The following is a 25,575-nucleotide window of genomic DNA, read 5'->3' on the forward strand; positions in this document are numbered from 1 at the left end:
CAGCAGTGTAGGCTCCTGATCAAAGCAATTTACTGGGACCCTTACCTATCCTCCAGCGGTAGGGGTGGCGAGTGTTATCAGCAGCAGCTTTGATGTCCCGTGGGCGGTAGGGGGTGTTCTATCTTCCGCTCAGCATGTAGGATCTGGAGCAGTCATTTCTGTAATTACTCCTTTACTGCACAGATGGTGGGAGATGGGTGTGAGAACACTAAACTTTAGAAGACGGTAATAGGCTAAATTAAGGGGCCCCAGTATATGACTTCTAGGGTGGTAGGGAGTGTTTAATACGCAGGGATTTGGCTTAAAATTCATAATTTTCCACTGGGAGGGCAGCATATTTGACTGCAGATATCTTCTGTTCCTGGAAATCAATTTCTTAGCTTTCAATGGAATAAAAAAACTAGAGAGTCATACCTTTCAGGAGGTATTGGGGACTTGGGGATCAGAGTTCAGGAGCCAGAGCAATCCACCACTGAAAATATAGAATTGCATACCAGGCGTGTGGAGCTGGAGCAGGGACCAGCTGCAGGAAGGCTAATATCTCTGGTTCTGGGCATAGTAGAGACAAGCTACCAGTGTCCACCGAAACGGGAGAATCACAGCTTTTGGAATATACCCTCAGAAAAACTAAGTCAAACAGAACCCGAGATATCTGACTGGGAAGAGCAATTAACAGGCTCAGATGTGGACCACTGCTTTGAAGTCAGATATCTCCGGTTCTCCAAAGCCGATTTTCAAAAAGCTGCTACCCCTGGAAAAAGGGGACCCTCAGCTATCAGCATAGGGCCCTTATACTCCAGGGTTCCTAGGCACATACCTAGGGGCAGCACCTGTTTGGGGGTGGCACTTGGATGCTTGTGTTGGTACTGTCAGCCCACAAAGTAGCAGTAGCTGCAAAATATTTCCACTAATGTACCATATGCCATCTTGAGAGTAGTGTAAAAAGGTAGGACATGCACACACCGCTCCTGTAAGCTGTCCCACTTAGAAAATATGTATACATAGTTAAAAATAAAATTTGTCATAGTTAGTGGCTTTTTTTAATATTCTATTAAATTGGCTATCTTTAATGAGGGCTTATAACCAATGGGCTCTACCCCAGCATAGAGAAAGACACAGTTAGGGGGGAAAAAATGGTGAAAAGTGTCCGCTACAGAAAGAGAAAAATATGGGGGAAGAGATAACATTGAAACAGAGAAAATAACGGGGGAGGGTGACAAAAAATCCTAAATAGCATAGGAGACAAACGCTGATAAGATATATGAGAGCTGGCAAGACTCTGCTTGGCAGCTGACCACCTTTAAAAATACCTCTGGTCGAAACACGTTGGTACGGTGCTTGCAGGCGATATCCAGGGACTTTTTGGAAAATATTCATCCTCTGCACCTCTGGGTAAGACTTTTTCCTGGGACTTATATCAGGGGACTTCTATCACCTATACCAGGGGTGCATGTAGTGATGTATATTTGACATCGGCAATTCCAGATTATGAACTGGATACCTGCTTCTTATCCATTTTAAATGGCTTTTATATTGTATTTTAATAAAATGTTCAAAAATGTTTCATGCATATTTTTGCGATGATTCATACTTGATGGGAACTGGATCAGACACTAAAGATACCTTGACGTGCGGGCAATAAAGATATAAGAAGTAAGATTTATGCAAGCATCCACTCTAAAAGATACCTTTATAAGATTTGTCTTCGTATTTTTATGTAAGAAACAAAGTGAGGATCTTTGTCTGAATTTGAACACAAAGTGGTGACCCTGTATCGATACATCAAGTACCACCATCCCATACAAATATTGTACTAAGGGATATGAGCTGTTACAATTACTTAGTCAGACTATTTGATTGATTTTACACTATATGTGATCTTTTATTCCTTTGTATATACCCGGTTGAGGAAAAACCCCACTCGGGTTGAAGGTTTTATATGGAATACCATCCCTGTAAAGTTTATATTTGAAGAACGGAAATTTTGCTGTCTGAATAGGGAAGTATTGTTTTGTTAGTTATTGATTGTAAAAATTTTTTACATATCATCCTGCATTGTATATCCATCAGTGGAACGCAGAAATACCTTTTCTTTCTTGGTTTACATATTTCACTATCAAGGTTCATATCACTTTACTGTATTTCTCAGCTGCTCCTCTTCTGCGCAATTAGGGTATTTTTTTTTTCCAATCAGGTGATGCAATATTAATAATCATCATCATCATCATAACAACAACAATAGTAATATTAAGAATAATAATAATAATAGAAACTCTTATTTACGTACAGGCTAATTTCATCAGCTTCATCATTATGTAAGGCCAATCTCTCAATATATTAAATTCAATAGTGCCTTTCATAAAACCTGAATAGAATACACTTGAATACAGTACACACATCATAGAAGCCCTGAGATAAAAGCAGGGCATTTCTATTAGGCTTTTCATCAGTATACTAGCTCTGTCCTTCAAAGCCTCACACCGAGTAGTAGGGGGCACATTTGTTAGGATGACATGACTGATGTAAGGACAGTGCCGTAACTAGGCATTTTAGCGCTGTGTGCAAGAAACGACAGTGGCGCCCCCCCCCTAAGTAAGATAGGGGCAGTGCGCGGCGTACGCGCAAAAAATGTATAGGGGCGTGGCTTCACGGGGAAGGGGCATGGCCACAAAATAATAGCAATTCATACTACGGTGCACAGTAGTCTACATTATTCAAATTACGCTGCACAGTAGCGCCACTACACCAGGTAGAGCCCCTTTTATACATTACAGCAGACAGCGTCCCCCTATTTACACATTACGGCAGCCAGGACCCCTTTTTACACATTCCGGCAGCCAGGACCCCTTTTTACACATTGCGGCAGCCAGGACCCCTTTTTACACATTACGGCAGCCAGTCTCCCTTTTTACACATTGCGGCAGCCAGGACCCCTTTTTACACATTGCGGCAGCCAGGACCCCTCTTTACACATTGCGGCAGCCACGACCCCTTTTTACACATTGCGGCAGCCAGGACCCCTTTTTACACATTGCGGCAGCCAGGCCCCCTCTTTACACATTGCGGCAGCCAGGCCCCCTTTTTACACATTGCGGCAGCCAGGACCCCATTTTACACATTGCGGCAGCCAGGACCCCTTTTTACACATTGCGGCAGCCAGACCCCCTTTTTATACATTGCGGCAGCCAGGACCCCTTTTTACACATTACGGCAGCCAGTCCCCCTTTTTACACATTACGGCAGCCAGTCCCCCTTTTTACACATTGCGGCAGCCAGGACCCCTTTTTACACATTGCGGCAGCCAGGCCCCCTCTTTACACATTGCGGCAGCCAGGCCCCCTTTTTACACATTGCGGCAGCCAGGACCCCATTTTACACATTGCGGCAGCCAGGACCCCCCCCCCCCCCTTTTTACACATTGCGGCAGCCAGACCCCCTTTTTATACATTGCGGCAGCCAGGACCCCTTTTTACACATTGTGGCAGACGGTGTCCCCCTGAGAGAGAGAGAGAGAGAGAGAGAAAGAGAGAGAAAAAGAAAGAGAGAGAGGGATATACTTACCTTCTCCCCGCTGACAGGCTCCTCGTGCTGGCATCTCCCTCTCGGTACAGGCAGTGAGATGAAGGAACCGCATCCCAGCATCCATAGCAGCGCCGGGCAGCCAATACAGAAGGAGAGGGGGATGCTGCAGCGGCGCTTACTACCAAATAGCGCTGCTGCGGCTCCCTGCTCCCCCTCCCTCCTCCTCCTTGAACTCGGCGCTGGTCTCCTCTCCCTCCAGCCGCGCACGGCGCACACAGAGGCGGCATGTAATGAGTCAATTTGACTCATTACATGCCGCTGGCCGTTGCGCCCTCAGGGCAACTGCGCTGTGTGCCAAGCCCCCTTGGCACACACGTAGTTACGGCGCTGTGTAAGGATATATTAATATTGAACATTGAATAGATAATATTTGCTTATTTATTTACTTGTTTTCAATTAACACTATGAAATGTATTTAATTGGTTTGCAATAATTAAATGTAATTTATTTTGTGGTACATTTCACCTGAAGTACATAGTTCAAGTAAGTATATATGATTGTAATATGATGATAAGCTTTCATATGCTGTATCAATAAAGAGCATTTAGATACAGGCTAAACCTCTTTGTGGACAACACTAAAAATCTAAATAAAGATATGCAATTATAATAATAGAAAAATTACATTTCTTACTTAACTTCATAGATTATATAAACACATATTCATTGTAAATTTGTTTCAAGCTACTGTAGGTAATGAAAGCACAATTTCTCTTTTTTTTAATATATGAAAACATATTATTTATTTATTTATTAACAGTTTCTTATATAGCGCAGCAAATTCCGTTACGCTTTACAACTAGACACAATTAGAAGACAAAACTGGGTAAAAACAAACAGTCATAGAGGTAGGAGGGCCCTGCTCGCAAGCTTACAATCTATAGGGAAATAGGCATTGATACACAAGGATAGGTGCTATCTATAGCATAGTTGTCCACCAGATGTGCAGAGGCAAACGCAGGATTTGGGAGGGGGGGGGGGGTTCCGCACCAGACTGCAGACTGTACACACACACACACACACACACACACACACACACACACACACACTGGGACTGCAAATGACACATGTACACACTGAGATTGCCCCACCACACCATGACTGCAGATTGCAAATACTCACTGGGACTGCAGACTGCTCCGCCCCCGCCCCCCAAAACACACACACACACACTGGGACTGCAGACTGCACCCCCACATACACTTAAACTGAAGAATACATTACGCACATGCCCCCCCCCTCCCCCCCCCCCACACACACACACACACACACACACACTGGGACTGCAGACTGTACACACACACACACACACACACACACACACACTCCACCCACAAATACTTTGACTGCATAATACATTACACGCACACAACCCCCCCTCCCTCCTTCCCCCTTCCTCAGGGACTGCAGTTCACACACATCTGACCTGTGTAGTAATAGGAGGCACTGGCAGCTGTGGACTGGAGCCGAGGAGGACGGCGTTCCTGCCGAGGAGTAATGCAGTGAGTGACACATGCAAAGGCTCATGGGAGCTTCAAGTTCCTGGTCCCCTCCACTGCTTGGAAAACTAAAGGGCTGCAAAGAGCTGTGCCGCAGCAGCACAGATCATAGCTCAAGATTGAGGCTTCTCTCGCAAATTAATAAATAATAATCACTGCGATGCAGGGGGGCTGCCAGGCTGATCCATCGCAGTGCAGCGATTATTATTTATTTATTTGTGAGAGAAGTCTCAAGCTTGAGCTATGATCTGTGCTGCTGCTGCGGCACAACTCTTTGCAGCCCTTTAGTTTTCCAAGCAATGCAGGGGACCAGGAAGCTCCCATGAGCCTTTGCATGTCACTCACTGCACTGCTCCTCGGCAGGAACTCCGTCCTCCTCGGTACCAGTCCACAGCTGCCAGTGCCTCCCATTACTACACAGGTCAGATGTGTGTGAGCAGGGGGGTTTCCAGGTACTCGGAACCCCCCCTGTGTGCGCCACTGGTGTGGGCTGTACTGTGGGGATATAATTGGATAGGATAGCTATGAAGGTAATGTGAACGGTTCTGGAATTTGATAAGCTTGTCTGAATAGGTGAGTTTTCAGGGAACGCTTGAAGGTTTGAAGACTAGAGAAGAGTCTTATTGTACATGGTAGGGCATTCCACAGAGTGGGTGCAGCCCGAAGAAAGTCCTGTAATCGTGCATGGGAGCAAGTAATGAGTGTGGATGAGAGACGTAGATCATGTGAAGAGCAAAGGGGCCGGGTTGGGAGATATTTTGAGATAAGTGAAGAAATGTATGTTGGTGTAGTATGGTTAATAGCCTTGTGTGTAAGTAACAGTTTTTTATATTGAATACGGTAGAATAACAATAGCCAATGGAGGGACTGACAGACGATGAATGTCTAGCGAGGAATATTAGCCTCGCAGCTGCATTCAGAATGGATTGTAATGGTGAGAGTCTCTTCTTAGTAAGACCAGTAAGAAGACTATTACAATAATCACTGTGGGAGATAATGAGAGCATGGATTAGAGTTTTAGCAGTGTCTTGTGTAAGGTATGATCATATTTTGTATATGTTTCTTGGATGCATGTTACATGATTTTGAGACAGATTGAATGTGGGGAGCAAAGTACAGTTCTGAGTCAAGTATGACATCTAGGCAGCGAGCTTGTGGTGTAGGGTTGATTGTAGAGTTCTCAACAGTAATAGAAATATCAGGTTGGTAACTGCTATTGGCTGTTGGTAATATAATTAACTCTGTTTTGGAAATATTAAGTTTGAGGTGGCGAGATGACATCCAAGATGAAATGGCAGAGAGGCATTCAGTGACCTGGCCCAATACAGATAGAGACAAATCTGGGAGGATAGGTAGATTTGAGTATCATCTGCGTACAGATTATACTGAAATAAAAAAAAGCTGATTAGTTTCCAAAGAGATGAAGTATAGATTGAGAAAAGCAGAGGACCTAAGACTGAGCCCTGCGTTACTCCAACTGAAAGAGGTAGCGAAGAGGAGGTGGATTCAGAGAAACGGACACTGAAAGAGTGATTAGATAAGTAGGATAAGAACCAAGAAAGGGCTGTGTCTTTAAGACCTAGGGATTGCAGTGTTTGTATGAGAAGAGAGTGGTCAACAGTGTCAAAAGCAGCAGAGAGATCTAGAAGAATAAGTAGTGAGTAATGGCCTTTAGACTTCGTAGTGACCAGATCATTCACTACTTTAGTCAGTGCTGTCTCTGTGTTGTGTTGGGAGCGAAAGCCTGATTGATATGGGTCCAATAAGTTGTATGAGTTAAGAAAGTGTGTGAGGCGAGTGTAGGCAAGTTTCTAAAGTAGTTTGGAGAGACAAGGGAGCTGAGAGATGGGACGGTAGTTTGAGAGAGAGTTAGGGTCATAATTGTGTTTTTTTCAGAATGGGAGTAATCGCTGCATGCTTGAACAGTGAAGGAAAGATACCAGTAGAGAGAGAAAGAGATTACAGATGTTAGTTAAGGTAGGGATGAGCACAGGAGACAGAGCTTTACTTATTTGTGAGGGTATAGGATCAAGAGGAGAGGTAGTAGAGAAGCAGGATGAGAAGAGTGATGATACTTCATCTTCACTTGTGGGATCAAATGAAGAGAAAGTACAGATATTGGTTTATCCAAAGTAATGTTTAGTTAAATTAGTATTTGTTTTAAGTTGTGTTGTACAACCAACAGAAACCCACAAATAAAGAAATATAAAATTAATTTTCTCAATTAAATTTATGTAACCTTAGGCCTTATTCAGGTATGTTAGCAAACCAAACAAGTTAGCAAGTGGGCATAACCATGTTGCACTGCAGGTGGGGCAGAAGTAACATGTGCAGAGAGAGTTAGATTTGGGTGGGGTATGTGCAAACTGAAATAAAAAAATTGCAGTGTAGAAATTAAACAGCCAGTATCTACCATGCACAGAAACAATACAAGCAGTGGCAGTTTTTACCTATGGGCTGCAGGACTGTAGCCCCACCAGGTAAAATCCTGCACCCTGCTCCCTATCAGTCAAGCCAGATGCAGTCCGTAAGACTGCACTGGCTTCACTAAGACTGGCAGTGACTTCCTATTGGAAGCAGCGCCGTAACTACGTGTGTGCCAAGGGGGCTTGGCACACAGCGCAGTTGCCCTGAGGGCGCAACGGCCAGCGGCATGTAATGAGTCAAATTGACTCATTACATGCCGCCTCTGTGTGCGCCGTGCGCGGCTGGAGGGAGAGGAGACCAGCGCCGGGTTCAAGGAGGAGGAGGGAGGGGGAGCAGGGAGCCGCAGCAGCGCTATTTGATTGGTAGTAAGCGCCGCTGCAGCATCCCCCTCTCCTTCTGTATTGGCTGCCCGGCGCTGCTATGGATGCTGGGATGCGGTTCCTTCATCCCAGCATCCATAGCAGCGCCGGGCAGCCAATACAGAAGGAGAGGGGGATGCTGCAGCGGCGCTTACTACCAATCAAATAGCACTGCTGCGGCTCCCTGCTCCCCCTCCCTCCTCCTCCTTCTCATCTCACTGCCTGCACCGAGAGGGATATGCTAGCACGAGGAGCCTGTCAGCGGGGAGAAGGTAAGTATATCCCTCTCTCTCTTTCTTTCTCTCTCTCTTTCTCTCTCTCTCTCTCTCTCTCTCAGGGGGACACCGTCTGCCGCAATGTGTAAAAAGGGGTCCTGGCTGCCGCAATGTATAAAAAGGGGGTCTGGCTGCCGCAATGTGTAAAAGGGGGGGGGGGGGGTCCTGGCTGCCGCAATGTGTAAAAAGGGGTCCTGGCTGCCGCAATGTGTAAAATGGGGTCCTGGCTGCCGCAATGTGTAAAAAGGGGGCCTGGCTGCCGCAATGTGTAAAATGGGATCCTGGCTGCCACAATGTGTAAAAAGGGGTCCTGGCTGCCGCAATGTGTAAAAAGGGGGACTGGCTGCCGTAATGTGTAAAAAGGGGGACTGGCTGCCGTAATGTGTAAAAAGGGGGCCTGGCTGCCGCAATGTGTAAAGAGGGGGCCTGGCTGCCGCAATGTGTACAGTAAAGGGAAAGGAAAAGGATCTGTCTTGGGTGCACAAAGTTTAAAATATAACTTCATAGTGAAGGGGGAATTGAATATAGGATCCTATGGTATGTGATAGACACCTGACACTATAGGTGAGAGGTGAACCTATACTGGAATGTCACATCCTAAATAAGACGATTAATAACCTGATAATTTGTGTAATGAGTTATCATACTACTATACTGAGATCTGCATATTGGTGAAACTTATAAGGGGATTTGATATTATAATCAAAAAGCATACTATTGATTTACAACGGTCCTATGTATTAATGAGAGTGGCGCCACATAAATTTATGTGTGACTGATTTTTGGAAATCTAAGTGATTCATAACAAATCAAAGAACATAGAAACAATATATCAGATCATTTAAGATTGCAACATATGTTCTAGTTATAGAATCCGGGCTCTGTGCCAGAAACACATTTTTTCAAACATTGAAGTGCTAGAAATATTCCTCTAAACATTGAGGCTATTATTTGAACACAATTGTATCCATGTGAAATACAAACGTGGAAGAATATTGATAGATAAAAACAGGGACTTAACAGAACAGACACCAAACAGACGCTCAGTTTTTTTTTTAAATCTATGTTTATTGTCTTTCTTTATAATTCACAGTGTTGTTATACTTTCACATATTTGTTATTTGTGGTTTTAATATTTCGCATATTAGCTACTCAGTAGAATACGCTACAATATAGTGTCAAATCCAAATTTTAACGGAAATAATTAAAAGTTATATTTTAAACTTTGTGCACCCAAGACAGATCCTTTTCCTTTCCCTTTACTGTGCATTTACAATATGATCTGTGGTAGCACCCCCTTGGAAACATGAGCAATTAATGAGATACGTGAAATAGGGGCCCTTCTCATAATTTCTTTTCCTGTGCAACTGACTTCCCCTCTCCCCTCTCCCTCCCACCATTTCCTTCGCCTCCTTCCCCTTTTTTTTGTGCCGCAATGTGTAAAAACGGGGACTGTCTGCTGTAATGTGTAAAAAGGGGTCCTGTCTGCTGTAATGTGTAAAATGGGGTCCTGGCTGCCGCAATGTGTAAAAAGGGGGACTGGCTGCCGCAATGTGTAAAAAGGGGTCCTGGCTGCCGCAATGTGTAAAAAGGGGGCCTGGCTGCCGCAATGTGTAAAGAGGGGGCCTGGCTGCCGCAATGTGTAAAAAGGGGGACTGTCTGCCGTAATGTGTAAAAAGGGGTCCTGGCTGCCGCAATGTGTAAAAAGGGGGACTGGCTGCCGCAATGTGTAAAAAGGAATCCTGGCTGGCGCAATGTGTAAAAAGGGGTCCTGGCTGCCGCAATGTGTAAAAAGGGGGCCTGGCTGCCGCAATGTGTAAAATGGGGTCCTGGCTGCCGCAATGTGTAAAAAGGGGGCCTGGCTGCCGCAATGTGTAAAGAGGGGGCCTGGCTGCCGCAATGTGTAAAAAGGGGTCCTGGCTGCCGCAATGTGTAAAAAGGGGGACTGGCTGCCGTAATGTGTAAAAAGGGGTCCTGGCTGCCGCAATGTGTAAAAAGGGGGCCTGGCTGCCGCAATGTGTAAAGAGGGGGCCTGGCTGCCGCAATGTGTAAAAAGGGGGCCTGGCTGCTGTAATGTGTAAAAAGGGGGCCTGGCTGCCGCAATGTGTAAAAAGGGGTCCTGGCTGCCGCAATGTGTAAAGAGGGGGCCTGGCTGCCGCAATGTGTAAAAAGGGGGACTGGCTGCCGCAATGTGTAAAAAGGGGTCCTGGCTGCCGCAATGTGTAAAAAGGGGGACTGGCTGCCGCAATGTGTAAAAAGGAATCCTGGCTGCCGCAATGTGTAAAAAGGGGTCCTGGCTGCCGCAATGTGTAAAAAGGGGGACTGGCTGCCGCAATGTGTAAAAAGGGTCCTGGCTGCCGCAATGTGTAAAAAGGGGTCCTGGCTGCCGCAATGTGTAAAAAGGGGGCCTGGCTGCCGCAATGTGTAAAGAGGGGGCCTGGCTGCCGCAATGTGTAAAAAGGGGGACTGTCTGCTGTAATGTGTAAAAAGGGGTCCTGGCTGCCGCAATGTGTAAAAAGGGGGACTGGCTGCCGCAATGTGTAAAAAGGAATCCTGGCTGCCGCAATGTGTAAAAAGGGGTCCTGGCTGCCGCAATGTGTAAAAAGGGGGCCTGGCTGCCGCAATGTGTAAAATGGGGTCCTGGCTGCCGCAATGTGTAAAAAGGGGGCCTGGCTGCCGCAATGTGTAAAGAGGGGGCCTGGCTGCCGCAATGTGTAAAGAGGGGGCCTGGCTGCCGCAATGTGTAAAAAGGGGTCCTTGCTGCCGCAATGTGTAAAAAGGGGGACTGGCTGCCGTAATGTGTAAAAAGGGGGACGCTGTCTGCTGTAATGTATAAAAGGGGCTCTACCTGGTGTAGTGGCGCTACTGTGCAGCGTAATTTGAATAATGTAGACTACTGTGCACCGTAGTATGAATTGCTATTATTTTGTGGCCACGCCCCTTCCCGTGAAGCCACGCCCCTATAAATTTTTCGCGCGCCGCAGGCGCGCACTGCCCCTATCTTACATGGGGGGGCGCCACTGTCGTTTCTTGCACACAGCGCTAAAATGCCTAGTTACGGCACTGATTGGAAGTCCTACCTGCCAGTCACAGATACTACAGGCAGTCCCATTTTGAGGTGTTTCCTTCCTCTGGGACTCCCAGACCAGGCTGCGATAGGCAGAGAGCTCCCTGTCTCGTCAGCCCTAGCCAACTTCTATGGAATGCAGCCAATGCAGCCCATAAAATCCATGGTTTGCATAAGAGCAGTCAAGCTGCCACTTGTGCGCATGCGCTGGGTCCCATCTCCTGTCAGCTTCATTATGTAGGTGCTGGGACACAGCCAGTGGCGGCTGCAGCGAGGGCTCTCTTCCTCCTCCTCCGGCGGACTAGGCAGTGGCAGCGGCAGCCCTCCACATAGGTAGGAGCCGCCACTGAATATAATACACCCAAATCTAAATTTCTCTGCACATGTTACATCTGCCCCACCTGCAGTGCAACATGGTATTGCACAATTGCTAACTTTTTTGGTTTGCTAACAACTCTGAATAACCCCCTATGTCTTTAAAACTAACGAAATTAACTTTAAAATCAATGCCTTTTGTACAGCAAACACTTGCGTTTTTTTGTATTCTATTCAAAGTAATTTATATACAAACAGCCAGCGTATGTGTATAATACACATACTGAGAAAGAGATGGAGAGCTATGTTGTTAAGCAACTGGCATAGCTTTCTTAGATACGTACATTAGGTTGCAGAAGTTCAACTGCATGTGCTTAGGGCTACAGATTTTCTAATCAAAATATGTCCATTTCATGTGTAATTTTCTAAGTCTGTGCTATTCTTCTCTACGACTAAAAAGGGTTATACTGTTGAATTAGAAATCGGGACTATGTAGACATGCTGTGTTACCCCTTATACATCGCCAAAATAACCCGGGTTATTCCCTTTGGTGCTTTCACACTGCACCTTGACCCAGGTCGACCAACCCTGCATTTCAACCCGGGTTAAACACGGGTCGGACCCAGGTCGCTGGGCAGTGTGAAAGCCTCTAATACCCCTTTCAGACCGCCACCTCTGAACATGGGTTATTGGCACATGAACGTGCATAACCCGTGTTCATGTGCGGTATGAAAGGTGCCAGGGTTGAAATACCGGGTTGTGTGACCCCGTATTTCAACCCTGGTCGTGAGCAGGGTTGAACACGTGTTCAACCCGGCTCACTGTGCAGTGTGAACGGCAACCGGGTTGATGCAACCTATTTCCCTTCACTCTCTATGTACAGGCGGCGCTTGGAGATAATGTGATCTCCCAGCGTCGCCACGTCACCACTGATGCCGGGTTGCAGTTAGCGGTGGTGGGAAGTCTGAGGCGGGTCGCACGCTGGGAGTACCTGTGACCTATTGGAGGCTATCAAACTGATTCTTCAGATTGATGATGAAACTGAACCTCCAGATACATCTAAGAAACCTGATAAGTTCAATTGTCAGAAGGTTACTAAATTAGTTTTGCCACATTCTGACCATTTAGTTGACATACGTCAGGAATACTGGGAGTCTCCAGGAAAGAAATTCTCCCTGTCTAAAAAGATGCTAGCTTGTTATCCCCTCTCTGCAGAGTTGAGTAAGAATTGGGAGACACCACCACCGGTAGACTCACATGTAGCTCGTCTTGTGATGTCTTCTACTCTGCCTGTCACTACCGTCACCTCTCTGAAGGAACTGACAGATAAGCGCGTGGAGGGTTGCTTGAAGTCTATTTACACTCTAGCGGGTGCCGTACATAGACCCACTATAGCAGCTTCTTGGGCTGCTAAAGGTATTGAAGCCTGGGTTCAACTGTTGAGGCAGAGCTACCCCTAGATTTTTCTGATAATGCCAGACAGTGTCTTTCGTATATTACCACAGCCTCTCATTACATTCAGGAGGCGGCCTCTGATGCCGGCGTTCTGGCGCCCAAAGTGTCCATTCTGACTCGCCGGATTCTGTGGTTGTGGTCCCGGTCGGAGGACCTGGACTCTAAAAAGACCTTGGAGGTGATCCCTTTTAAGGGAGACATAATATTCGGGGAAGATTTGAACAAGATTGTTGCTGACTTAGCGTCTGCTAAGACTGCATGTCTACCAAGTACTAATCCTTTGGCTCCGAAGGTTAAAAGTACCTCTTTTCGTTCCTTTTGACCTCGAAGTAAAGCAAAGGGTCAGGTGTACCCGAAACAGGTTCGCACTTCCAAAACCTCTAAGCCCAAGCCTAAGCTTCCAAACCAGACAAGCCTGCTGCATGACAGGGCGCACCTTCCCCTAGGGGACCCCAGGGTGGGAGGCCGACTTCTGCGGTTCACCCAGGTATGGTTACAGACCACTTCAGACGCCTGGGTGAGGGAGATCGTCACTCGCGGATACACCATCTCGTTTTGCTTGACGGTTATTCCTTCGGATCCGTTAAAAGCAAAAACTGTACATTTGGTGGTGCAATCCCTCCTGGACACAGGAGTTATAGTGCCGGTGCCTCAGAGGTGCATGGTGTACTATTCAACGCTGTTCCTAGTTCCAAAGCCGAATGGATCCTCCCGTCCCATTCTCAACCTCAAATCTTTGAACAAATTTGTGAAGGTTTCCAAATTCCTTATGGAAACTCTTCGCTCTATTGTTCTGGCTTTGGAGCCCAAGGATTGTATGGTATCCCTGGACATACAGGATGCTTACCTACACATACCTATTGCCGTATCGCATCAGCAGTTTCTGTGGTTTGCTATTGGCAACCTACATTATCAATTCCAAGCCTTGCCCTTTGGACTGACTACAGCTCCTCGGATCTTCACCAAGGTCATGGCAGTTATAACGTCCATTCTACGTTGGCAAGGTATCAGGATCCTGCCGTATCTGGAAGACTTGCTGATCCTGGCGAACTCCCTGGAGGTTCTCATCTGTCATCTGGAACTGACGGTCCAATTCCTCCAAGCACACGGGTGACTCATCAGTTGGAAAAAGTCCTCACTGGTCCCTGCTTAGAGCATGGTGCACCTGGGGGCATTAATGGACACACACAACCAACGTTTGTTCTTGTCTCCAAAGAAGGTCCTGAAGCTTCAGGACAGGATAAGATGCTTCCTTTCTCGCCCATGAGTGTCGATACACTCGGCGATGCAAGTACTAGGCCTCATGGTGTTTTGGCTTTCAACATGGTATGCTCAATTTCACTCTTGCCCTCTGCAGAAGCTAATCCTTGCCAAGTGGGGCGGTCTGCCTCACCGGATCAGATCTCACATGATCTCCTTGACTCCAGAGGTTCGTCTGTCACTGAGCTGGTGGCTACAGGACCAACACTTGAGCAGTGGCCGTCCCTTCTGGATCTCCAACTGGGTCCTCCTAACGACGGATGCCAGTCTGCGGGGTAGGGGCGCGGTGTTGGAGCAACACTCTCTACAGGGTCGGTGGACCAGGGAAGAATCTCTCCTCCCGATAAATATTCTGGAATTGCGGGCAGTGTTCAATGCTCTGAAACTGGCCCTGCCTCTAGTACAGAACAGGCCTGTTCAAGTACAGTCGGACAACGCAACTACGGTGGCGTACATAAATCATCAAGGCGGCACTCGAAGCCGCATGGCAATGATGGAAGTGTCTAAAATTCTTCAATGGGCGGAACGCCATCTGCCAGCTATTTCGGTAGTGTTCATTCCGGGGGTCCTCAACTGGGAAGCGGACTTCCTCAATCGTCAGGACGTACACGCCGGACAGTGGAGCCTTCATCCAGAAGTATTTCAACTCGTAGTGGACAAGTGGGGCCTACCAGATGTAGACCTGATGGCGTCTCAACACAATCACAAGGTTCCGGTCTTCGGAGCAAGGACAAGGGATCCTCAAGCAGCGTTTGTGGACACGCTGGCAATTCCATGGAATTTTCAACTGCCGAACATGTTCCCTCCAGTGTCATTCCTGCCCAGGGTAATAAGGAAGTTCAAGCAAGAAAGAGGAATACTACATCTAATCGCTCCAGCAATGCCCAGACAGCATTGGTTGTTGAAGCTTCACTCCTGAGGGCCAAAGGATTTTCTGAGGCGGTCATTCAAACTATGTTGAAAGCCCGTAAACCAGTTTTGGCTCGGATTTATTATAGGGTCTGGAATTCTTACTTCACCTGGTCTGCGGCTAAGAATTACAATGCATACAAGTTCAATACTGCCAAACTTTAGGCTTTTCTGCAACAGGGCCTGGACTTAGGCCTTCGTCTGTCCTCCTTCAAGGTTTATATATCTGCCTTGTCGGTGTGGTTTCAGAGAAAGATTGCGTTTCTTCCTGACATTCGCACTTTCACTCAGGGTGTTTTACGGATTCAACCTCCCTATGTCCCTCCTGTGGCTCCATGGGATTTGTCTGTTGTTCTGAGTGCCCTACAAGAGTCTCCATTTGAGCCTCTTGTGTCTGTGGACCTTAAATGGCTTACGCTTATTAAGGTCTTATTTTTGCTGGCTATTACCTCTGCTCGACGGGTTTCAGACTTGGGTGCCTTATCATGTCGGTCACCCTTTCTAATTTTTCACTGTGACCGTGCAGTTCTTAGGAACTCGCCCTGGTTATCTACCTAAGGTGGTGTCGTTTTTCCACCTTAACCAAGAGATTGTGTTTCCGACCTTTATCTCTCCTGGCTTGTCTTCCAAAGAGCGGTCTTTGGATGTGGTACGGGCTCTACATATCTATGTGAGGAGAACCGCCTTCCTTAGGAGATCTGATTCTCTTTGTCCTTTTTGGTTTTCACAAACGTGGCTGGCCTGCAAATAAGCAAACTTTGGCCAGATGGATTAGAATGGTGATTGCACAAGCTTATGTGCAGGCTGGTCTTCCGGCTCCTACTGCTATCAAGGCCCATTCTACTCGGTCTGTTGGACCTTCTTGGGCGGCCTGCCGGGGTGCGTCCCTAGAACAATTGTGCAAGGCGGCTACGTGGTCCTCAGTGGACACCTTCCTCAGGTTCTATACCTTTGATACCTCCGCCTCCCAGGATGCCTTCTTTGGAAGCCGGGTACTTGTGCCCGCTACAGTGCATCCCCTCCCATAAGGAACTGCTTTAGGACATCCCCGATGTTATTCTCTGCTGAATACCAGTGTACCCCGCTGCAGAAAAGGAGATTTATGGTAAGACTTACCATTGTTAAATCTCTTTCTGCGAGGTACACTGGATTCCACAGGGCGCCCACCCTGACGCACTTAGCTTCTTTGGGTTTGTATGGCATTAGCCGCTGGTACCTTCTAATGTCGTGAGAATGTGGTTCTATGTGACTAACATCTACTTTCTCTTTTACCTGCTAATGCATTGGACTGGTTAACAAAACTGAGCTCCACAGAGCCGCCACTGGAGGTGAAAGTCCCCTGAGTGAAGTCCCTTACAATGGGTGGTGATGCCGGGGTCCTCAATCCTCACTGGATTGCGGTGTCCTCAGTGGAAATGGATGCAAATGGGCGCCAAAGGCAAATCCGTTCACCAATTGATTCTGCACGGTCGTATTGAAGTAAAATAAAGGTCCGGGCACACAATGAGTAGCTTCCAATGGAAAATGGGTGATCTGAAGTGGCACTTAAAGTTACATCAGGACTGTGCCATCAGCCCTTACTATTCAAACCCCACACCTATCTGCAGTCCATGTTAAATAAGGAACGGACATCATTATTTAAGCAGCCGTATTGGTGATTCTGAAATGTTTTTATTTTTCATTTATGTGTAGTTTTATGCATACATTTTATTGTTTTTATTAAATTTGGTGGTTATATTTGACCTTTCAATCCTTCCATCTCCATGTGCCATCTTCATTTAAATTAGATATTCATTTTTATTGGATTTATGCTAAGCTCTGCTTTATTGTAGTCTTGTGTGTTATCGACCTAGTCACTGTCGACCAATAGTGGTCGACCTAATGACTGTCGACCTAATGCATGTCGACCCTATGACCCATAACCTTTGTCACAACAGGGAGCATTTTATAAAACGGATATGCCACAACTGGGTGTGGGGGCGGCGGTCGCACTCTGATATACGCACGCCTTGGGTGGTTGAATGCGCACCACAACGTGCATATATCAAAGCGTGACCGCACACCCAAGAGTGGTATATACACTGCTCAAAAAAATAAAGGGAACACTAAAATAACACATCCTAGATCTGAATGAATGAAATATTCTTATTATTCTTTGTTCTTTACATAGTTGAATGTGCTGACAACAAAATCACACAAAAATTATCAATGGAAATCAAATTTATTAACCCATGGAGGTCTGAATTTGGAGTCGCACTCAAAATTAAAGTGGAAAAACACACTAAAGGCTGATCCAACTTTGATGTAATGTCCTTAAAACAAGTCAAAATGAGGCTCAGTAGTGTGTGTGGCCTCCACGTGCCTGTATGACCTCCCTACAATGCCTGGTCATGCTCCTGATGAGGTGGCGGATGGTCTCCTGAGGGATCTCCTCCCAGACCTGGACTAAAGCATCCGCCAACTCCTGGACAGTCTGTGGTGCAACGTGGCGTTGGTGGATGGAGCGAGACATGATGTCCCAGATGTGCTCAATTGGATTCCGGTCTGGGGAACGGGCGGGCCAGTCCATAGCATCAATGCCATCGTCTTGCAGGAACTGCTGACACACTCCAGCCACATGAGGTCTAGCATTGTCTTGCATTAGGAGGAACCCAGGGCCAACCGCACCAGCATATGGTCTCACAAGGGGTCTGAGGATCTCATCTCGGTACCTAATGGCAGTCAGGCTACCTCTGGCGAGCACATGGAGGGCTGTGCGGCCCCCCAAAGACATGCCACCCCACACCATTACTGACCCACTGCCAAACCGGTCATGCTGGAGGATGTTGCAGGCAGCAGAACATTCTCCTTGGCGTCTCCAGACTCTGTCACGTCTGTCACATGTGCTCAGTGAAAACCTGCTTTCATCTGTGAAGAGCACAGGGCGCCGAGTGGCGAATTTGCCAATCTTGGTGTTCTCTGGCAAATGCCAAACGTCCTGCACGGTGTTGAGCTGCACTACCTGAGCCACTTGTGTGGGTTGTAGACTCCGTCTCATGCTACCACTAGAGTGAAAGCACCGCCAGATTTCAAAAGTGACAAAAACATCAGCCAGAAAGCATAGGAGCTGAGAAGTGGTCTGTGGTCACCACCTGCAGAACAACTCCTTTATTGGGGGTGTCTTGCTAATTGTCTATAATTTCCACCTGTTGTCTATTCCATTTGCACAACAGCATGTGAAATTGATTGTCAATCAGTGTTGCTTCCTAAGTGGACAGTTTGATTTAACAGAAGTGTAATTGACTGTGTTGTTTGTGTTCCCATTATTTTTTTGAGCAGTGTATGTGTGTATATATATATATATATATATATATATATATATACACAAACACACATCTGCCCCACCTGTAGTGCAACAAGGTTTTGCTTAATTTTTCGCTTTATTTAAAAACATGAATCAGGCCCAGAGCACATCAGTAAAGTAATATGCATGTACATGCCATTTTGCACCACATCCAATACCAGACATGTTTTGGCCCTTTTTATAGGAATTATATGCCAAACCACCTTTTTCTGGAGGATTTTTGGGCAGAAGGTTGTTAAGTCTATCAATTTATATTATTTAGAAGCTTAAGATAAGGCTGGAGATGTGTAATGTGAGGCTTTATAAAGTGGCAGATTTCTGGTTGCTTTGCAGCAGTTTGTGGTTTAGTAAATCATGTGGTTTCAAAACCACTAAAAATTTTAATGTAGCCCTTGATGTGTAAGTATATGGCAATTAAAAAAGCAATTTGGTTAACAGTTCCATGCATTCAGCTCATGAGATCCAAAAGTAGCACACTAATAAAATATATAACTTAATTTTATTTCCACTAGGTTATCCTTTATGATTTAACAGATGGCACAGTTCTCTAGCTTGTATATTATTTCTTGAAACTATGCATCCCTTTGTGACTATTTCATGTATAATGATAATTGAGTTCTCTACCATCTGTATCTAATTATAATTACATTTTGGCTACATCACAATTGTTTAGGAAGGACCAACAACGATTAAATATCTGTTTGCTTAAAAAAAGACTATGTCCTTAATATATCTCTGAAAGCCTATCAAATTGTATTTAGATATAAACCGTGTTCTGTATCTTTTTAAGAGAATAATCATTAGTTCGCAGATTTGTCTTCAGTCAACACCAGCAATTTACTGTATGTGTTATGGATCTGTGCACAGAAATGGGAATTTTATGTATGATAATCAGTTCAGGAGGTCTACAAAGCATGAACTGCCTGTGTGAACTAATGCCTTCAGAGATGTGTAACTCATTTCATGCAGAAGACATTTGTCTACTGTTGTGCGTGCATAGATGGGATCTTCTCAACCAGAGATGTTACCAGTATATTGCCCTGGACCAGTGGCGTCACAACGTGGGTGCGGCCCGCACCCGGGTGTTACCCTCTGAGGGGTGACACCAAAGTGCCTGCTCCTGCTCAGTGACAGGAGCTGGATGCTGCAACCCGGCTCCTGTCACAGTGCAGAAGCCAGCACTGCAGATTCAGCAGTCTCCGGGTGAAGGCCGTATCCCCCGACCCACAGTGTGCCGAAAACGGGGGTCGGGACGCGAAGCCACGCCCCTTCCGCGAAGCCACCCCCCTTTTCACACGCGACCGCACCGGGTGTTATAAAAGTAAGTGACGCCTCTGCCCTGGACAAACCGGGGGGGGGGGGAGGAGAGATATCGTAGAGTAGTAACCCTCATACAGCATCGGGACAAAGCTTGTTGTGGCAGTTTTTAATTGTTTTAATACATATTAAAGTATGCCTGCCAATATCAGTGATAATTACTGTAATGCTAATTCCTGTGTCCAACTGTGCCATATACAGGTTGAGTATCCCTTAACCAAATTGCTTGGGACCAGAGGTATTTTGGATATTGTATTTTTCCGTATTTTGGAATAATTGCATACCATAATGAGATACCATGGTGATGGCACCTAAATCTAAGCACAGAATGCATTTATGTTACATATACACCTTATACATACAGCCTGAAGGTCATTTTAGCCAATATTTTTTATAACTTTGTGCATTAAAAAAAGTGTGTCTACATTCACACAATTCATTTATGTTTCATATACACCTTATACACACAGCCTGAAGGTCATTTAATACATTATTTTTAATAACTTTGTGTATTAAACAAAGTTTGTGTACATTGAGCCATCAAAAAACGAAGGTTTCACTATCTCACTCTCACTCAAAAAAGTCCGTATTTCGGAATATTCCGTATTTCGGAATATTTGGATATGGGATACTCAGCCTGTAATATGTTACAGATATTTCTGGGTAGGAAGATTTGTACCTGTAAGTATATACCACAGATTATAGACTACAGACTACAGTAACTGACTAAACTATGGTCAATTCTTCTTCTTTTCAACACTTATTTGAAATAAAACAAGATTTTTACTATGCAATCAATTAAGCCTAGTTTAGTTAATTCAGCAAGTCATTGGTTGGGTTGACTGAGATTTATGAATAACTGCTGCTGACATACTGTCCCTGTCTCCCCACCACGTTTTCTTCACCATGCTTTCCACATAATGTTTAACACTCCAACCCTCACTGCATCCCATTTGTGTAACACAAACTCACAGAAACCAGTAAGAATGAACTGAGCCCATGTTTGAATGTTTTGAACATACAAATATTATACTAATAATATACAAAATTAATCCATAAAAAAATAAACAAAATTTATTTCAGCAGGTCAGCTTGCAATCATCTTGAATGTTGTTTGTTCCAAATGTTAGCACATCAACATTCAAAATGTTGACATACTTGTCGACAGTCAGAATATTAACACATATGGTCAGGGTTAATGGGGTTAAGCTACAATTAGGGATAGGCTAAAATATGAGTGTCGACATCCTGACTATTGACAAGCATAATGTCTACATATTGGACAGGTTGACATGTCAGTGTTGAGATTGTGAATGTCAACATATACAATTTTGACATTCTGAACATGTCGGCATCCTGAATCTGGACATTCAGAGCATGTTGACATTATAGTGTTGACATATTGAATGTCGACATTACATATCAAACCTGATATCACATTTAATTTTATATCTGAAAAACAGAATTTCTTTGTCTTGCATAGCGACTGTGCTTCTGGATAGGATAACATATGTTGTACATAGAATGTCACATTGCATGGCCAAGATTCTTATTTCATTTCCACGTAACCTCAATATTCTATCACTATAAATGTATTTATTTTTCAGAGCTTCTTCTGTAGGTTAAATCCACAGCAGTGACTTTTCTCTCTGTTATACAGAGGAGCCTATATATTGCTACACACCACACAACTTCACCCGGGACCAAGCCTTGTATGCCAGAGGATATTGCTGGACAGAACTTAAAGATGCTCTACCGGGAGTCAATGCCAGTCAGTGGCCTTCATTGTTTAAGCACAAATTCCTTCCATATGCTCTTCTGGCCTTTGCTGGAATCATGTATATTCCTGCCCTGGGATGGGAGTTCCTTGCCTCAACAAGATTAACTTCAGAGTTGAACTTTCTACTTCAAGAAATTGACAATTGCTACCACCGAGCAGCAGAGGGACGGGCACCCAAAATCGAAAAGCAAATTCAATCAAAGGGTCCAGGTATAACGGAAAGAGAAAAGCGAGAGATTATAGAAAATGCAGAAAAAGAAAAGAGCCCTGAACAAAATCTCTTTGAAAAGTATTTGGAAAGACGAGGTCGGAGTAATTTTTTAGCCAAACTATACTTAGCAAGACATTTACTCATTATATTTTTAAGCATCATACCAATTAGTTACTTAAGCTTCTATTATGCAACCCAGAAGCAGAATGAATTCACATGTGCACTAGGAGAGCCCCATCTTAAGACCAGCAGCTCAAAATTACATGTAAGGGTAAACTGCAAGTTGCCATCTGTCCAGCTCCAAAGAATTATTGCATCAGTTGATCTTTTCCTTCTTAGTTTAATGAATTTAATAATCCTTGTAAATTTAATACACCTCTTCATTGTCAGAAAGTCCAATTTCATTTTTGACAAATTGAACAAAGTTGGTATAAAGACTAAAAAGCAGTGGCAGAAGTCACAGTTTTGTGATATAAACATTCTTGCCATGTTTTGTAATGAAAATCGGGACCATATTAAATCCTTAAATCGCCTGGATTTCATTACCAATGAAAGTGACCTAATGTATGACAATGTGGTGCGCCAATTACTCGCAGCGTTAGCCCAGTCTACTTATGATGCCACACCCACAATGCGGGATTGTGGAATTCAAACAGTTGATCCCAGTTTAGATCCAGCTGATATTGATGTCAATGAACATCTTGTTATAAAGCGTCCTAAGAAGAAAATGAAGTGGATCCCAAGTAGCAACCCTCTACAACAGCCCTTTAAGGAACAATTAGCCATAGTGAAAATTGAAAATAGTAAACAAGAAAAGCTAAAGCCAGTGAGGCGGAAAACGGCGACAGACACCTTAATAACTTCTCTTGTAGAAGCTTCTTCCAAATCCTCTCCACAGTCAATGTCTCAGAAAAGTGATGCTAGCACCATGGCAAGCAACATCAGTGACAAGAAACACAATCGGCACTTCTCTTTAGATGTCCAGCCGTACATACTTAGTAATAGAAAGCCAAAGCCAGAGGCACGTGAAATTGCTCCCATTGCTATGTCTGAAAGCCAAGAGAATGGATTCTTAAATCAAAAGGAAAGTGTGTTTATACACGTCTCAACGACTGTAAAAGGTAAGGCCTTCATAGTCATATACAGCCAATAAAGGAATTGGTTACCCACAGGCTATTCCTAGTGAATATAGATTAGGTGTAAGTAGCATGGTTGTGAAGTCAGAAGACATTTTCAGAAAAAGGTGGAAATTTATCAAAGTGTAATCGAATTCTAATCTTTTCAAACTGATTTCACTATCCCAGTTGTTGTTGTTGTTGTTGTTTTTTTTACAAATTACGAATATTGTCAGGAATAAGAGGCAGCTGTGACAGTTACTTTGAGCTACCATAACTGTCAGCATGTATAAAAACATGCTCAGCGCAATGCAAAGTAGTATTGGGCCCTTGCGTGTACCCCTAGGCTGTGCGTACCAGGGTAATAAAGATGAGTATTGAATAGAAAGTTAGATGAGTGCCCCAATATTGTTTTTATTATTAATAATACTATTATTATTATTATTAATAATAACAACAATAACCCCCCGTATATTTGAAATGTCATAACAGTTCCCTATAGATTTAACTGTAAATATTAGTGTCCTGTAAATGTAAAAGCAAATTAAAATAGTGCCAACTTACTTTACTTTATGGTCTAATTTGTTGCTACTGTTAAATTGTTCTGTAGTGCAGTGGTTGGTATAATTGCTCACATACAATCACTTAATCCATTTGCCAATATAAAATTATATAGTGTCCGGTAAGCCTGATAACGTTGGCCAGCCAGTCAGGAGCAGTCTCTCACAGAGGCACTGATCTTTTTTTCTAAACAATATGGTGGCACTCATCTAATATTAAATCATACAGGGACTCTCATCTTTGTTTCTCTGATACCCGCAAGCCAGGTGTACCAGGAGGGCCAAATGTTACTATGCTTTGTGCTGGAAACCTCTAGGTGTAGTGTAGACAGAGGACCTGAATCAATGCTTTGTAGCTAGTCCAGAAATAAAGATTCAGGAGGGTTTTCTTTTTACACTAGTAAGGATGCTTTTAAAAATGGACATCATTTGATTTATTTTTGAATACTCTAAACACTAGATAATAAAAGTGGTGGTTTGGAGGGTAAAATCGCCAGTGATGTGCAGCAGCTTCAAAACTGCCAAAAACCTCAAGCTTAATAAATCTCCTCAAAGTGTTTGTAGAGTGGGTAGCATTTTAGATTTCCTTGACATAAAGTACACAATATTTAGAAACGGAAACTATGTGAATGCTGAGTGCACAACTAAAGGTAATACAATATAGCAGACTTAAGGGTCTATGGGGCAGATGTATTAAGCATTGAGAAGGAATAAAGAGGTGATAAAGCAGTGATGGAGCAGTGCAAGGTGATAACACACCACCCAATCAACTCCTGTCAGTTTTTCAAATCCGTTATGATTGGCTGGTGCACTAACACCTTGCACTTATCACTGCTTTATAACTTTTTTTCTAATACATCTGCCCCATATGTGCTAAGCCTTGGAGGAGCCAATCAGCTCCTAACTGCCAAGTCACAGGCTGAATTTGAAAAATGACAGTTAGGAGCTGGTTGGTTGGTATTTTATCTCCGTCACCTTATCTCTCTCCAAGGCTTAGTACGTAGGGGTAGAGGTATTATACAGAAACATAACGAGCAGCTAGAGCAGGCATGTCCAAACTGCGGCCCTCCAGCTGTTGAGAAACTACACATCCCAGCATGCCCTGACACAGCTTTAGCATTCTCTGACAGCAAAACTGTGTCAGGGCATGCTGGGATATGTAGTTTCACAACAGCTGGAGAGCCGCAGTTTGGACACGCCTGAGCTAAAGTATTCCTCATTCTGCTTCGTCTCGGTAATAGCAACAAGATGGTATGACTGGGGGAGTAAAAACTCCCTCCTCCGGCGATCGCTGCCACCCCCAACAGCTTAGTGCTGATGCCCCTAAAGCCCCCCCTCCCCCCCCCCCTGTCTTTCCCAGCCGACTCCGCTGGGCATGCACAAAATCTTGCTATTATCACAAGATCTCTCATGCAGCCTGGAGCAGGCAGTCACCACAACTACGGACAGAGCTGTCTCCACTGTGGTGTGGGTTCCGGTATGAATGGTCGACCATGTTATGGTCGATAGTCATTAGGTCGAACACTATTGGTCGACATTGACATGGTCGACATGGACACATGGTCGACACATGAAAATGGTCGACACATGAAAGGTCGACACATGAAAAGGTCGACATGAGTTTTTTTACTTTTTTTGGTGTCGTTTTTTGCGTAAAGTGACTGGGAACCCCAATTAGTGCACCGCGTCCCCTCGCATGGCTCGCTTCGCTCGCCATGCTTCGGGCATGGTGCCTTCGCTCCGCTTCCGCTTCGCTCGGCACAGATTACCGTTCCAATCGTAGTCCATGTGGATCGGAAAGTATGGAAAAGGTCCCCAAAAGAAAAAAAGTAAAAAAATTCATGTCGACCTTTTCATGTGTCGACCTTTCATGTGTCGACCATTTTCACGCGTCGACCATGTCAATGTCGACCAATAGTGGTCGACCTAATGACTGTCGACCATAACATGGTCGACCATGTGAACGGATACCCTGTGGTGTATGGGCAACGACACCTGCAGCTGTAGGAATTGATAGCTGCAGTTGTCAGAACGGTCATTGCCACTGACCATTCATACATTGCCCTGCATATCAGCATGCTATCTTGCAGCAACCCTGTCGCT

The 25,575-nt window shown here is 44.8% G+C and overlaps 1 protein-coding gene across 1 annotated transcript in view; it reads left to right on the forward strand.

The window, feature by feature from the left end:
• The window catches only part of PANX2 (pannexin 2), a 136,039-nt gene that overhangs the window by 96,999 nt on the left and 13,465 nt on the right, over positions 1 to 25,575 (forward strand). The window contains exon 3 of the mRNA XM_063927145.1: positions 21,467 to 22,918. Within this exon, the coding sequence (XP_063783215.1) occupies positions 21,467 to 22,918 (1,452 nt within the window). The remainder of the gene's footprint in view (positions 1 to 21,466; positions 22,919 to 25,575) is intronic.

Source organism: Pseudophryne corroboree, chromosome 6, assembly GCF_028390025.1.
Source record: "Pseudophryne corroboree isolate aPseCor3 chromosome 6, aPseCor3.hap2, whole genome shotgun sequence".
In the NCBI taxonomy this organism is placed as follows: domain Eukaryota; kingdom Metazoa; phylum Chordata; class Amphibia; order Anura; family Myobatrachidae; genus Pseudophryne; species Pseudophryne corroboree.